Below are 13,381 nucleotides of genomic sequence, written 5' to 3' on the forward strand. Positions count from 1 at the left end.
AGTTGTCACAAGAGGATCAAGTAAAACTGAAAACGACGACCCGGACACCATTTGCCCGGATCCAACGATGGCGTTGTTTCCATGGAGACCGCCATATTGTTAAACGGTTCCAAGCACTCCGTTCCATTAAGTGCTTGTTTGAGCGTTTTGAATCGAACAAGCCGCTTTGCAAGCGATAGCAAGCTGCTTCCTCACAGAACACATCCTGATGTTATCAACGCCACAATTAAAATAAAGAAACATTCACGGGGAAAAAAAAAACCGTGACAACAGCTTTTTGCTTATACACTCCTCAAAGGGGTTTCACTTATTACTAGCAGCAGTATAAATTTTACCTTCTTATAGTTTCTAACTATATATTAACAAAATGTATTACATACGTACGTGTATAAAAATAATTATTTACAATGAAAGAATAAAACTATTTCGATACGGCAGTACGGTATACTTGTGACGTAAAATCGTGCAGAGCGGCGAACGGCTGGAACGAGACACCCGTTGCCATGACGACATTTCCGCCCAATCTGCGACTTGAAAGGCCTTGAGAAGGAGGGCGATTTAATTAAACTGCACTTTTTTTTTTTAAACCCTTTATTTTTCGGACCCGTTACAATAGCGAGAGATGAGTTTGCAATGACATCCGCATCAAAAAGCAATGACTATGAAGAACAGCGACCGTTTGGAAAAGACAACCGAGCAGGGCGTGGCCGTGTTCGCTCCGGTCGTATTACCCGGACGTCCTGGAGAGAAGTCCGCGTCGTTCTCCTCGACCACGTCAGGGTCGTTTTGGGAGTCGAGTCATGGTTTGCGGAAACGAACACGCGACTCTGGTCGCAAGCGGTCACGAACGAGCGTGAAAACCCCGGCGCTTGTATTGTTGCTTTTACGTCGTCAAAATGGCGACGGTGTGGCCGTGGAGCGACACGGACGGCAAACCTTCGGGCGCGACTCTAGGGGGCGTTGAGAGTCACTCAGGCGGCCTGCACAGCGCCATTCCGAACGATTCTCCGGGAAAGATCGATGGAAACGAAAAGGGAAATGAACCCGGCAATGGATGCAATTGTCATGACGACGGAGGAGTGAAGCGCGAGCCGATCCTTGACGACGGAGGAGTGAAGCGCGAGCCTGTCCTTGACGACGGAGGAGTGAAGCCCGAGCCGGTCCTTGACGACGGAGGAGTGAAGCCCGAGCCGGTCCTTGACGACGGAGGAGTGAAGCCCGAGCCGGTCCTTGACGACGGAGGAGTGAAGCCCGAGCCGATCCTTGACGACGGAGGAGTGAAGCCCGAGCCGATCCTTGACGACAGAGGAGTGAAGCGCGAGCCGGTCCTTCACGACGGAGGGGTGAAGCGCGAGCCGGTCCTTCACGACGGAGGGGTGAAGCGCGAGCCGATCCTTGACGACGGAGGAGTGAAGCGCGAGCCGGTCTTTGACGACGGAGGGACGGAGTGCGAGCCGGTCCTTGAGCACGAGGAGCGCACCACCGCCGGTGTTTGTGCCTCTACAGTCGGGAGTCGTGGAAGTCACAACATGTCGATGCTGGGACGGAAAAAGCACAGACGGCGAGCATCGAAGAAGAAGCGCCGCTGGAAGCCCTACTACATGCTCAGTTGGGAGGAGAAAGAGCAGTTGGCGGAGCGGGAGAGCGTGCGCGCCGCTCGTCTCCGGGAAGAGATGTTCGCGAAAGGACAGCCGGTCGCTCCGTACAACACGACGCAGTTCCTGATGGAGGAGCACGATCTGGGCGAGCCGGACCTGAGCAGAGCCCGCGCAGGCTCGGACTCGTCCGAGGAGGTGATCAGCGGCACCGAGGGTGACGGAGCGGCGGACAGCGGAGCCGAGGACTTCCTCAGGCGGGACTTCCGTGAGACGTACGAGCGTCTGCACGCCGAGAGCCTGCACGCTCTGAGCAAGGCCGAGCTGCTCAGGGACTACTTGGAGTTGGAGAAGAGCCTGTCATGGTTGGAGGAAGAGAACGGGAAGCTCCGCCGGCGCCTGGAGAGCCGCGGTAAACGGACTCCCAACGTGGAGGCCGACCCGTCCGCTCGGCTGGCCGCAATGCAGGCCGAGCTGCTGAAGCTCAGAGAGGAGAACCATCGCTTGGTGGAGGAGAACGGGGATCTGCAGCAGTTGATGGAACAGTAGTTGTGAGCGGGGGATGATCATTGTGCGTTCACTGTCCTGATGGTTCACTTGTTTTGTTGTATCTTTCATTCTGTTCCTTCCCTATATCTTTGTGTTTAAGCTGTTACTATAATTTGTAGATTTTTTTTTTTCAATCTTGAAACGTTTCTCATGTTTCCATGCTCCAGGTGTGTGTTCAGTGTTCACTTACCAAGTTGCTTTGTCGAGCGCTCGCCAAGTGGCTTAAGCACTCCGTTGGAAGACCTCAAGGAACGACTGGCTTGGCAAGCGCTAGCTCGCGGCTTGGTAACTGAATACATCGCTGGATGAGATTTTTGTATGATCAACATGTATGTGTCTTGGTGTTAAAATTTAACAACAAGATCCATTTATACGGGACAAGGTCTACACGGGAGCAGATGTTTGGGCCTCGCTTTGTCGATCTCAAATTCGTTTTATTCTTGTCGAGGATGGGAACCTCATTTCATGGGAGGGACAAAGAGGGACAGGGACAGAGGATTGAGGGGAGGGAATGAGGAGGGTTGTAGGCTTGGTGTTGGGGATGAAGGACTTGGTGTGACTGGGAGGAATGAGGGTTGAAAGGGGGGGGGGGGGTGATGGGGATTGCAGGGTTGGGGAAGGAGTGGATCATAGGGTTAGGGGGTAAGGTTGAAGAGATTTGGAGGGGGGGTGATGGGGGTTATATGGTTTGGGATGAGGGTTATATTGTTGGGGAAGGAGTCGGTCATAGGGTTAGGGGAGAGGTTGTAGGGTTGGGGTATTGGGAGCGGGGGGTTATATGGTTGTGGATGAGGGTTGAAGGGTTGGGGATTAAGTGGGTTACAACGGTGGGGGGGGGGAGGTTAATGGGGATTGTGAGGTTGGGGGGGGAGATGAAGGGGTTACAGGGTTGGGTGTCATGGAGGGGATTGTGGGATAAGAAATTAACAACATTGACAGCACATGAACCTTTTGATGAGCTTCTCACGACACATTACAATCATAACGCATGCAGATCACAGTTGTTCTGCATTATTTGTTCTTGTAACCTTGTTTTCCAACATATAAGATACTTTTGGCAATGCCACGGTGCAGTTTCTCTCTTTTTGTGTATCCTGTAAATGTTTGGAAAACTGGAATGGGCAGTTGCACATCAGGTTGTATGTGGCCCAGGATATTCTGACGAAAGTGAACATTCAAATTCCCTTGTCCAATGATGTGCTTCTTCGGTGTATTACAAATGTGTGGGGGTGGGGGTGGGAGGACTTGCTTAAAAGTAGCTTGTCATCTTTATTTTTGTATTTTTTTTTCCTCTCTTTATAAGAGCAAGGTGACAGAAGGTATGGACTAATCTTGGAGAAAACAGTTGGATTTAAGCAAGGAAATGAATGAATGAACAGGAAAAAGGGAGAGGGAGGAGGGGGAGAAACAAGTAAGAAGGTTGGGGTAAATTGTGTTAATGAGAGGGGGTGGAGATGTTGATGGTATTGTGACCTGAAACCTGCATTTGTTGGGCATTGGAATAAATAAGAATAAAAAAAAACAATGTGTGTGTTTTGGATAATTTATTTATTTGTTTTTTGTAGTGTCGGGCTCATAATAGTGCTCATGCAGGACAATTGCATAAGGACCTGGTGTTTTTATTTTATTTTATTTATTACACGAAGAACAAAGACTGGACAAATCAAGCACAGTGTGAGATTTGAACCTGGGTTCCCATCCGCAGGAGCCGTGGGAGCGCCAAACACGCCGACCCATCTGGTGGAAACTGCTCAACTCGTCTATTCCAGGGACAGATTACATTTTTCATTGGGGAAGAGATGAGGGGAGATTGGGTTTGGGGTTGGTCATAAGCTTTTCTGATTTTTCAAAATGGTCGATGGACTTTTAATTTTGATACCCAAGGTGGGAAGGTGTGGTAACACGCAGCACACAACAGGTGCTGTTGATACCTGACTCGTCGAGCAATGTTCCCTTTTGCTTCAATGATGGTTTGGATTTGGGGATTTCAAAGCAGGGTTCCAATTAATTCCATGAGGTGCATGCAGGTCCTGAAGATTATAAAGTACAGTTTTTAATTTTTGGATAAGATTTATTAGTTATGGATGGATTGATTGTGGAACCTGACTTTAAAATAAATCTTTAAAAAAAAAAATGGGCGAGACCTCTCGACTTGAAAAATGTCACCATAAACAGCAGCAACTTGGCAAGATAAACCGATGTAGCTCGTGGAAACTGTGAGGTTTCCATTCTTCGTTCATATGCAACACGAGGCTGCAGGGTAGCATTATTCGCTGAGTGCATGGCTGTTCTGCTGATGCAGTGCTCTCTGCTGGTTAGGGCAGGAATTTGTAAATTGTTCAGGGGGCCGGTGATAGCTCGCCAACTCTTCACAAAGGAGACTGGGGTCTTTCATGTCCACCAACTGATGCCAGCAAATGGGACTCTGAGTTTAACATTCATCCGAGGGAGGGCACACACATTGATGAATCTGTGAAACGTGGGGATGACAGTTTATAGCTGGGTCGGGATTCAAACTCAGATGAGACAGATTATAAGCGAGTGTGTACCTGCAGGCTCTCCTGTCAGCCCTTTTAGGCTCCATTAGCGTCATAATTAAAAGTCCATAGACCGTGAATTGAAATGAACAGGTGGGTGGGTCGCTGTGGGGAAGGGTAGATTGAAAAGTGGAACTAGAAATAGAAAATATCTGAAAATGCAAAGCCTGTCGGCATCTGCTTTGTAGTCGGACTTCTTCCGTTTGCTAAAAATGACGAAAACTGCCAAAGAAAAACACAAAATAAACAAACGTGGAAGCAGGCATCTCGTGCTGCACACTGAGGATTATTCAGTAAATGGTAACCAATTGCAGAGGCACAGGGAATAAGTTGTATTGTGTACATTCTTACAAGGCCGAGTTGGTTGTCTCTGTTCGGTTGACTGATCCCGTCTGCCCAGGATGGGGGTATGCCCAGTCACCTACAGTCAAGTTTTGGGATCAGTTACTGCAGGCTCTACATATCCTTCTTCTAAATATTCACGCTGAGCGAGAATGTCACTGAGGTCTCTACCTGCAGAAACAGCAAGCCATGATTCTTTATTTCTTTGCTGCAAAATAGACCCAACTATGTCAGATTGTCTCTAGTCTACATCCTTGATATGCTGAACCTTCCACAGGAAGTTTGAAGTGTCTGAAGCTGGAGAATTTGCAGTGCGTTTGATTCCAGGTGATTTCAATGGGATCTGGAGTGACATGAGCACAGAGAAAACCATCATCAGAGACTCAAAAGGAAGTAGTGGTATCGTAGGGCTGACCAGAAAGAAGTCAGCTCTCATGGGATGGATACTGATGAGGTATATCATGAGTTAATATGCAAAGGCTATGTGAGAAAGGATTGGCTTGTCAACGAGTAGTAAAGACAAGGGCCATGGAGAAGTACTTGCATCCACACTCAAGAGGGATGAAGAGCATGTGAAATCTCTCACCAAATGTGCTGTAAACAACATGACCAATCCATTCGAGCCTGAATCGCATGTCCAAAGGTTCTGATCAACATTTCTACACGGCTGCATGCAACACTGGATAGACAAAACTCACTCCTCAACATTGCAGGTGGAGGAGAGGAAAAGCTGGAGAGATTTGTCTTTGTTGCATTTGAATCTGGTCAGACAAGCAGCTTCTACAATCCCATCAGCAAGTCAGGCCTCAGAACATTTGCAGATATGACTGAAAAGTTTAAATTTAAGGCTGGAAAGGGAGGTACAACAGCAGCAGCAATCAGTTCAGGAAATTTTGTTCCACAGATTCCTGTCTTTAGCGGGGTGTAGGGATGATGTGTCTATGGCAATCGTTCTTCGCCACCCAATAGGGCCAGTGCCAATGGTGAGGAAAACAAACAAAGCTGAACTGGGGCATCAACTACAAGATCAAGGAGAGAAGGTATCTGAACTACCAGAAAGCATCAAAACAGCCACTGTACATTAGGGGTGCCATGGCTATCATTCCAACGATGGCAGGTGACAACTTCCATTCATTTGATTCTCTCGGAGCATAATATCTTAGTGAACTCTTCACAGGATTTTTGAAATCTGACACAGCTGTGGAAGTCTTTGATAGATATGAACAGGATTACTCGGTGAATACTGCTGAACGGGAACGCCGGGCTGGACCTAAATCTGCTTGCAGAAGGTATCAGGTGATTGGTGGACGCCCAGTACCTCCATTGAAAAAGTTCCTCAATGTATCTTGCAACAAGCAATTACTCGTGAATTTCCTCAGTGAATATTTGGTCACTCGTGCATCACATTGTCTGGAAGTACATCCGGCTTGTACGCTTTTCGTTGTGGGAGGCTTCTTCAATGGTGAGGTCGTTGAGGTGCAGACGAAGAAAGAGACTGCTCGTACACAGGAAGAAGCCGTCAACAACATGCTTATTACCCTCGCCACCGAAGGCGGAAGAGGTTATGTTTTCACCCCTTTCTGTCTGTTTGTTTGTTACTTACGAAATCTTTAGATTTCGTAAGTATATTGATGACTTCCGTCGTGTGTGTGTGTGTGTGTGTGTGTGTGTGTGTGTGTGTGTGTGTGTGTGTGTGTGTGTGTGTGTGTGTGTGTGTGTGTGTGTGTGTGTGTGTGTGTGTGTTTGTTTGTAGGCACGATAACTTGAGAACGGAAGAAGCTACCAATGTCAAATTACACCACTTGATTCAGGAGGGTGATGGCTAGTGCTGATTAGATTTTGGTCAAAATCGGTCAAAGGTCAAGGTCACAGTGAGGTCAAACATAATTCCGTAAATTGATGTGGAGAAATGGAGTATTTTTGCTTCGGTCGACGTTACGAGTTCGTTTTAACTTCGATTTTAATTTTGTCTTCGGTTTTCGCAATCGCTTAGGACGCTTAACACTCGGTTGTCGAAATTCTGGTAAAAATCGGATGTTTTGGAGACGTTTTAAGATTGTACACGTCTGAAGACGATGATGGTTCACGAACGGTATTTGACGATGTAGATTGTTTCAGAAGTCAAGGATGAGACAATGTGATAATTTTTGACCAAGTTATAAAAATGATCAACATGATGTGGTACAGGGTGACAGGTTATTCGCTGCAAAATGTCGAAAACCCGGTTTCGTTCAACAACTTTAAAATTTTTACCTTTGCATAACCGTTATAGATCCCAAAACAATGTTGTGGACATTAAAATAATGTGACGTCCATGGGACTTGAACAGTCCCGCCAACGTAGAATGAGCCGAAACGATGGAGGCGGTTTATTTATTTATAACCCAAACATGGCGGTTCTAATCGCTCTACCGCAAACGGGACGAGGAAGGTGGCACAAGTCACTTTTTACTGAGTTGATGATGTTTATTTGTTTTTCAAATTATTACCAGAAATAACAAGACTCGGCAAGAAGAGGGATCCGGGGCGATTCGACGGGATGGTGTGGGATCGGGCATGGGGAAAAACACAGACAATTCCAATGAATATAGAGATCTCAAACCTTCTAAGGCGCCAAGCACACACACACACACACACGCACACACACACACGCACACACACACACACACACACACACACACACACACACACACACACACACACACAGTAGCTATTTCTGGTGGTCAGGCTGGACCGTGGTGTGGACGCAACTGTCCCTGGATCGGCGTCGGACGTAGCTATTTCTTTCACAAAACGAGCTGGCCTTGCTCTCGTCAGGGGGGGCAGGAGAAACCGTGGTGCTGTCGACCTCCTGGTCTTGGCCCAAGTCCGCTCACAGCCGCCAGGGAACCAGTTCTGGCGCCAAGTTGCGAGCAGGAGAGGGAGGCAGGTCCGCCCGCCGTTTGACCCCGTACTCCGAGTCAGCAGAACCCCAGAGCCAACCAAGGTGAGGCACGAGGCTCAGCAAGGCTCCAAGACACGATGAAGAACACGATCGACTCAGCACAACAACAAGGACGCTCTCCGCGCAACAGCCTCTACACCAAAAAAACACGATCTTTTGGTTGTAATCTTCTTCCTCTTCCTTTTCGACCCCGAACAGAACCTTTTTATCCTCCTGTCCTCGTCACTTCCAATCGAGCCGTTTATTGGCCCCACCGCCGTCGCCTTCTGCCAATCGTGATCACGGGGCGGAACCATCCGCTGCACTGTCCTGTGACGTCACGACCAGTCTCCAGAGAATACCAAAAGGGGTTTACGCAGACACACTTACCCTATCTCGTGTCCCTATCTAATTACGTGACAATTATCATTTCCCCCCTTGAAGAAATGAACATTTACTAGACAACTTATCACCACTGAATTGCTACTTATTACATCGAGATCCTGGTAAACTCGAACAGCATGGCATACCTAATTAAACATCCTAATTACCCTTTGAATGCATACCCCCCCCCCTCAAACGTAACAATAAGGAAACGATACGTGCTATAGCTCAATGGAGTTCGTCGAAAAAGGTCGAAAACCCGGTTCGATTCCCACAACTTTGAAAATTTGACCTTTGTGAACTCTAAAGGTCAAAGGTCAAGGATTATGACCTTTGGTGCAAAACTTCCTCTGGAACATTCCAGGAACAATATAACATCATATAGGCTATATGGCATTTCACACTCCTCGGATTATTATTCATACTTTGATGAAATCAGTGTAAAAACAAACTTGAAGGGGGTGCCACGGGAAAGGTGTTTGAGATATAGAAAAATGGTTTCAAGACTTTAGGTGGGGATTGTCCTCAAGATTATGCATAAAAAATATTGTCATCCTTGTCAGCTCTCAAAGTTTGGGCGGTCGTCTGATTTTTATGTCAAAATTCGAAATTTTCTAAGTTCATGACCTTGTGACCTTGACCTTGGGACGAAAATGAAAAATTGAGCTCTGTGGGGCTATGCAGGTGCCATGGGGCTAACCAAATGCTGAAACGCCTGCCAGATTCGACAAACCCCTCGGAGAATACATTTTTTTATGTAAAATTCGCAATTTTCTAAGTTCGTGACCTTGTGACCTTGACCTTGGGACGAAAATGAAAAATCGAGCTCCGTGGGGCTGTGCAGGTGCCATTGGACTAACCAAATACCGAAACCCCTGTCATATTCGACAAAACCCCTAGGAGAAGATGCAAATTGAAATCAGCTACCCCCTAAAAACATGTTTTTTGGACGTGGCTCCTCCCATAATGGGCGGACCACGCCCATTTTCAGGAAAACACAACAAGATCATGATTTAAACCTCCCACCAAAATTTCATCAGGATCGGATCAAAACCCACGGAGCTATGCTCGGGACAGACAGACAGACACACAACAATAACGAATATAGTGGTCACTTTTATTTTTCGTGAAAATATTTTTTCGTGAACCAATAAAAAATATTTCACTCGCCGCGTCACGGCTCGTCACGGCTCGTCATGTGGTGCAGCGCGCTCGAGCAGAGGCATCGTTGAGTCACGTAAAGAGTTTGCGTGTGCGCGCTGACAGTGTTTTCGATAAAGATGGTGTTTAAAAGTCATTTTTATCCCAATAAAGGTTATCGTCGCATGCCTGACTCGCTAAGCCGTCGGATTACGTAAAGATTGTTGGTGGATGGCCGAATATTACGGTTTTGTGACTTTGATAAAATAATATTAAATAATTGAGTGGAGAAATGGAGATTTTTGCTTCGGTCGACGTTACGAGTTCGTTTTAACTCGGATCGCAATACTGTTTTCACTTTTGGTAATGGCTCAGTATGCTTAACACTCGGTTGTCGAAATTCTGGTAAAAATCGGATGTTTTATGAGATTTATGTCGGGTGTCGTATCTGAGGCTTAACTGAAGATTATGCTAATGAGGGGGATTGTAACACACGGCATTACGCACTCGTTTTAAAGTCAATTTCAATCCTTTCTTCACTTTTGGTAACGGTTCAGTCTGCTTAACACTCGGTTGTCGAAATTCTTGTAAAAATCGGATGTTTTATAAGAGGTTTGGTACAGAATCATCGTATAAACTTCTGGTTTGCGTCGCTACCTTCTCTCGAGACAGCTTTTATTAGACAAGGTCAGAGGTCAAGTTGACGATTTCGTAAGTACCAGTCTATGACTGCTTGTTTGTTTGTCTGTGTGCAGGATATTTCAAAAAGTTGTGGACGGATCCGAATAAAATTTGGTGGGCAGGCTGGGTGTGTAATATGGACAAATAATTAGATTTTGGTGAAGATCCGGATCTGGTTACTAGGATTTTTAAAGTGTTTCTTCACCATTGAGAGATCGGGCCAAAAACGACATATAAGCACGATATCTCAAAAATGTGTTGGGCCCGATATGTTCTTGTAGATCAGGCATTGCGTGGTGGAGGTATGTGCTGTGCACTACCGAGTGTCTTGTAGTGTTACGAATTTGGAAGCTTACTGCACACAACAGCCAGGTCCTATAGATCAGTTATATCGGTAAGTATGTGTTTCTAGTTAGGGTCCCGTCCCCTCTTGTTTAGTGGGTCATTAAGTGTGCGTGCGCTACGAAGTTATTTTATAAATAGGATTTTTACCCCACCAACAACTACAACAACACTCTGTTCGCGGCATTCTTCGCTCTTTGGTGAGAGAGCGCGTGCGTGGGCGGAATTTAACATGGGCATGGCGTCCCTCTTTGGCCAATCGGCAAGGAGCGGGCATCTCACCCGCCCCGTCCCCCACTCAACACCATCGCCATTACGCACGTGGTCGGAGGTGAGGAGGTAGGCGGAGCTACAAACACCTCCGATCGGGACTCCACCCAGAAGGGTGGGAGTTGCCCCGCCTACTGTGGGCCTGTCCAATGGGAGATGGCCAGGGAATCGCGCAATGGGTCCGACCAATCAGGAGGTGAGTGGCCAGGAGAAGAAGCCCCTCCCTCCGAAAGAGGAAGAGTGTGGTTGTCGGGAGCAGCGTTGAGAGACAGAGATCGTGGCGTTTGCCAAGCAGCCTGTCATCGTGTGTGAGACATTTCTTGTGGAAAAGGACATTTCAATTCAGACATTTCCAACCTGGCATCCAAAGCCAGTGAGTGGTTGTCGATAAGAGTGCGTTCTGGAGGATTGTGGACCATGGCGATAGCGGTGAACCATCTCATCACGGGAGATCACCTCGTCTCGCCTCCTCTAGATTCGTCTGCCCTGGTCCGTCCTTTGGCGACTGGTGCTCTGGAAGGTGTAGACATCGAGCCGCGTGAACGCGGCCAGGTGGCCAGCACATTCTCTTCCCTCAGCTTGTCTTCCCTCCGAGCTGGAGGGGCAATAAAGACCTTGAGGTCCATCTATTTCTGGGTATCTGTGTGTGTGTGTGTGTGTGTGTGTGTGTGTGTGTGTGTGTGTGTGTGTGTGTGTGTGTGTGTGTGTGTGTGTGTGTGTGTGTGTCCGTGGGCCCTGTCTATAAGTAGAATTGTTAATTCCTTTTTGTTGTACATTATTTGCCTTGCTTAGTCAGATAACTCTGCCCTTACGTGCTCCCCTCGTTCCCCAATTATTGTTGTAAATAAATTCCGCTCTTGTTGAATGTACCAGTTCGTTTCTGTGTTTCTTTCATTGGCTTAGCACGGTGCGTGTTGGAAAATAGTGAAGCAGCAAATTGTTCATGTGGTCCGGCGCGGCTCTGGTAACTCCGCTCGGTTACGCCGGATCCGAGCCGTTACCTGCGACTCGGATAGGACAGAGTCGGCCGAGGGTATGGCTCCCCGGTAGTTAGACTGCGTGGGTATTTAGGTATATTGTAATTGGCAATCGACCCTACCCCACGTGGTCGACCTATTGGCGACCTTCGGTCCAATAAGGGACCCGTGACCTTTCGGATTTATCTGAAAGGTACGACCTAAATTCCAGGTGTTCGGTGGAGCCGACTCTACTGCTCCCCCTAGCGGCCGTACTCGCCACCGATACGAGGCACCACAACACAAGATCATCTGGATGAAGATGACAACAGGTGAATATTGAAGTGACGTCAGTTGTATATTGTCTCTGATAGAATGAGTAACTTGACTCAGCAGTATGACACAAACTTGAGAAATCATTATGTGACGGTGACCTTGTTTGACCCTCGCTCCACAAAAACTGCACCACTTGACTGCTCCATTCACATACCTCGCTTTCTCCTTCTTTTTGCACATGGCAGCTTGGCTGTCGGGTAACTATTATTTTGTCGGGGCGCAACGATACCACTGATGCAGTGTCCCTATTACCAGTACTAGTGTGGGCCCGTGGGGGCATGCCCGTAGGTGCACCTCTGTGCCTGCAGTATCAGGTCCCCAGCATCAATTGTGACGTCATATCAAACGAAGAAGAAGAATTGTGACGCCCCCTCTCTCTCGCCCCCTCTCTCTCCCCCCTACCCTGTCCCCACTCCTCTCTCGCCCGTCCTCTCTCGCCCCCTCTCCCTCCCCTCTCTTGCCCCCCCTCTCTCTCCCTTCCCTCTCCCCCTCCTCTCTCCCCCTCTCTGTAAATGTATTCACAAATGTCTACCAAGCACAACAATTAATTCCAACCTTGGGAAAAAAAACAGCTTTCAAACCCTTCGGTAACAGCTGTTTCCCTTGGGAAAATTCAAACCTTGGGATTAATTAATAATTTGAACAATTAATTCAAACCTTGGGAAAAAAAACAGCTTTCAAACCTTGGGAGACACTTGGGAAACAGCCTAAATGGATGAGGAATAACGATATCAAACCAGTGTCGATTGTGACGTCATACCAAACGAAGAAGAATTGTGACGTCAATCGTGCAAAAAAATAAATCAATAAATAAACATTAATTGTGACGTCATAGCACCGTGTCCTGTTATTGGTTCACAGATAAATGGCCGTAACTTGGGAACCGCTCGTCCGATCGATATCAAACCTCGAAAAGGCACATCCGCGGGTCCCCGGCAATATTCCTGGCAAGTTTCAATGAGATCGGACCGGTGGTCGTCGAGAAACGGCGGTCGCAGACAAACAGACAAACAGACACACACACACACACACACAGACACACACACACACAGACACACACACACACACACACACACACACACACACACACACACACACACACACACACACACACACAGATTGCTGGAATTATCGATGGATATTGGTACTGTACTCATTTCACCAACCTCAGAAGGATGACAGGCTGAGTCAACCCCACCCGGTGTTAATTCAGCAGCCAACAGGGATAAAACTCAGGACCCGAAGATCCCAAGCCAGCCACCCGAACCACGAAGCCAACATCAGGATTTACCTCACTGAGGGATAGACACCAAGCTTTCAAAATGGT

At 47.4% G+C, this 13,381-nt stretch overlaps 1 protein-coding gene across 1 annotated transcript; it reads left to right on the forward strand.

Annotated features, from left to right (window-relative positions):
• The first annotated feature begins 582 nt into the window (after positions 1–582).
• Positions 583–3,675, forward strand: LOC147028035 (uncharacterized). The gene is made up of 2 exons (XM_085877977.1): positions 583–2,166; positions 2,312–3,675. The coding sequence occupies exon 1, from the start codon at positions 897–899 to the stop codon at positions 2,142–2,144; it is 1,248 nt and encodes a 415-aa protein (XP_085734103.1). The 5' UTR covers positions 583–896; the 3' UTR covers positions 2,145–2,166; positions 2,312–3,675.
• The last annotated feature ends 9,706 nt before the right edge of the window (positions 3,676–13,381 follow it).

This window comes from Eptatretus burgeri, chromosome 4, assembly GCF_056783735.1.
Source record: "Eptatretus burgeri isolate ZD-2024b chromosome 4, Ebu_testis_v1, whole genome shotgun sequence".
NCBI classification, from domain to species: domain Eukaryota; kingdom Metazoa; phylum Chordata; class Myxini; order Myxiniformes; family Myxinidae; genus Eptatretus; species Eptatretus burgeri.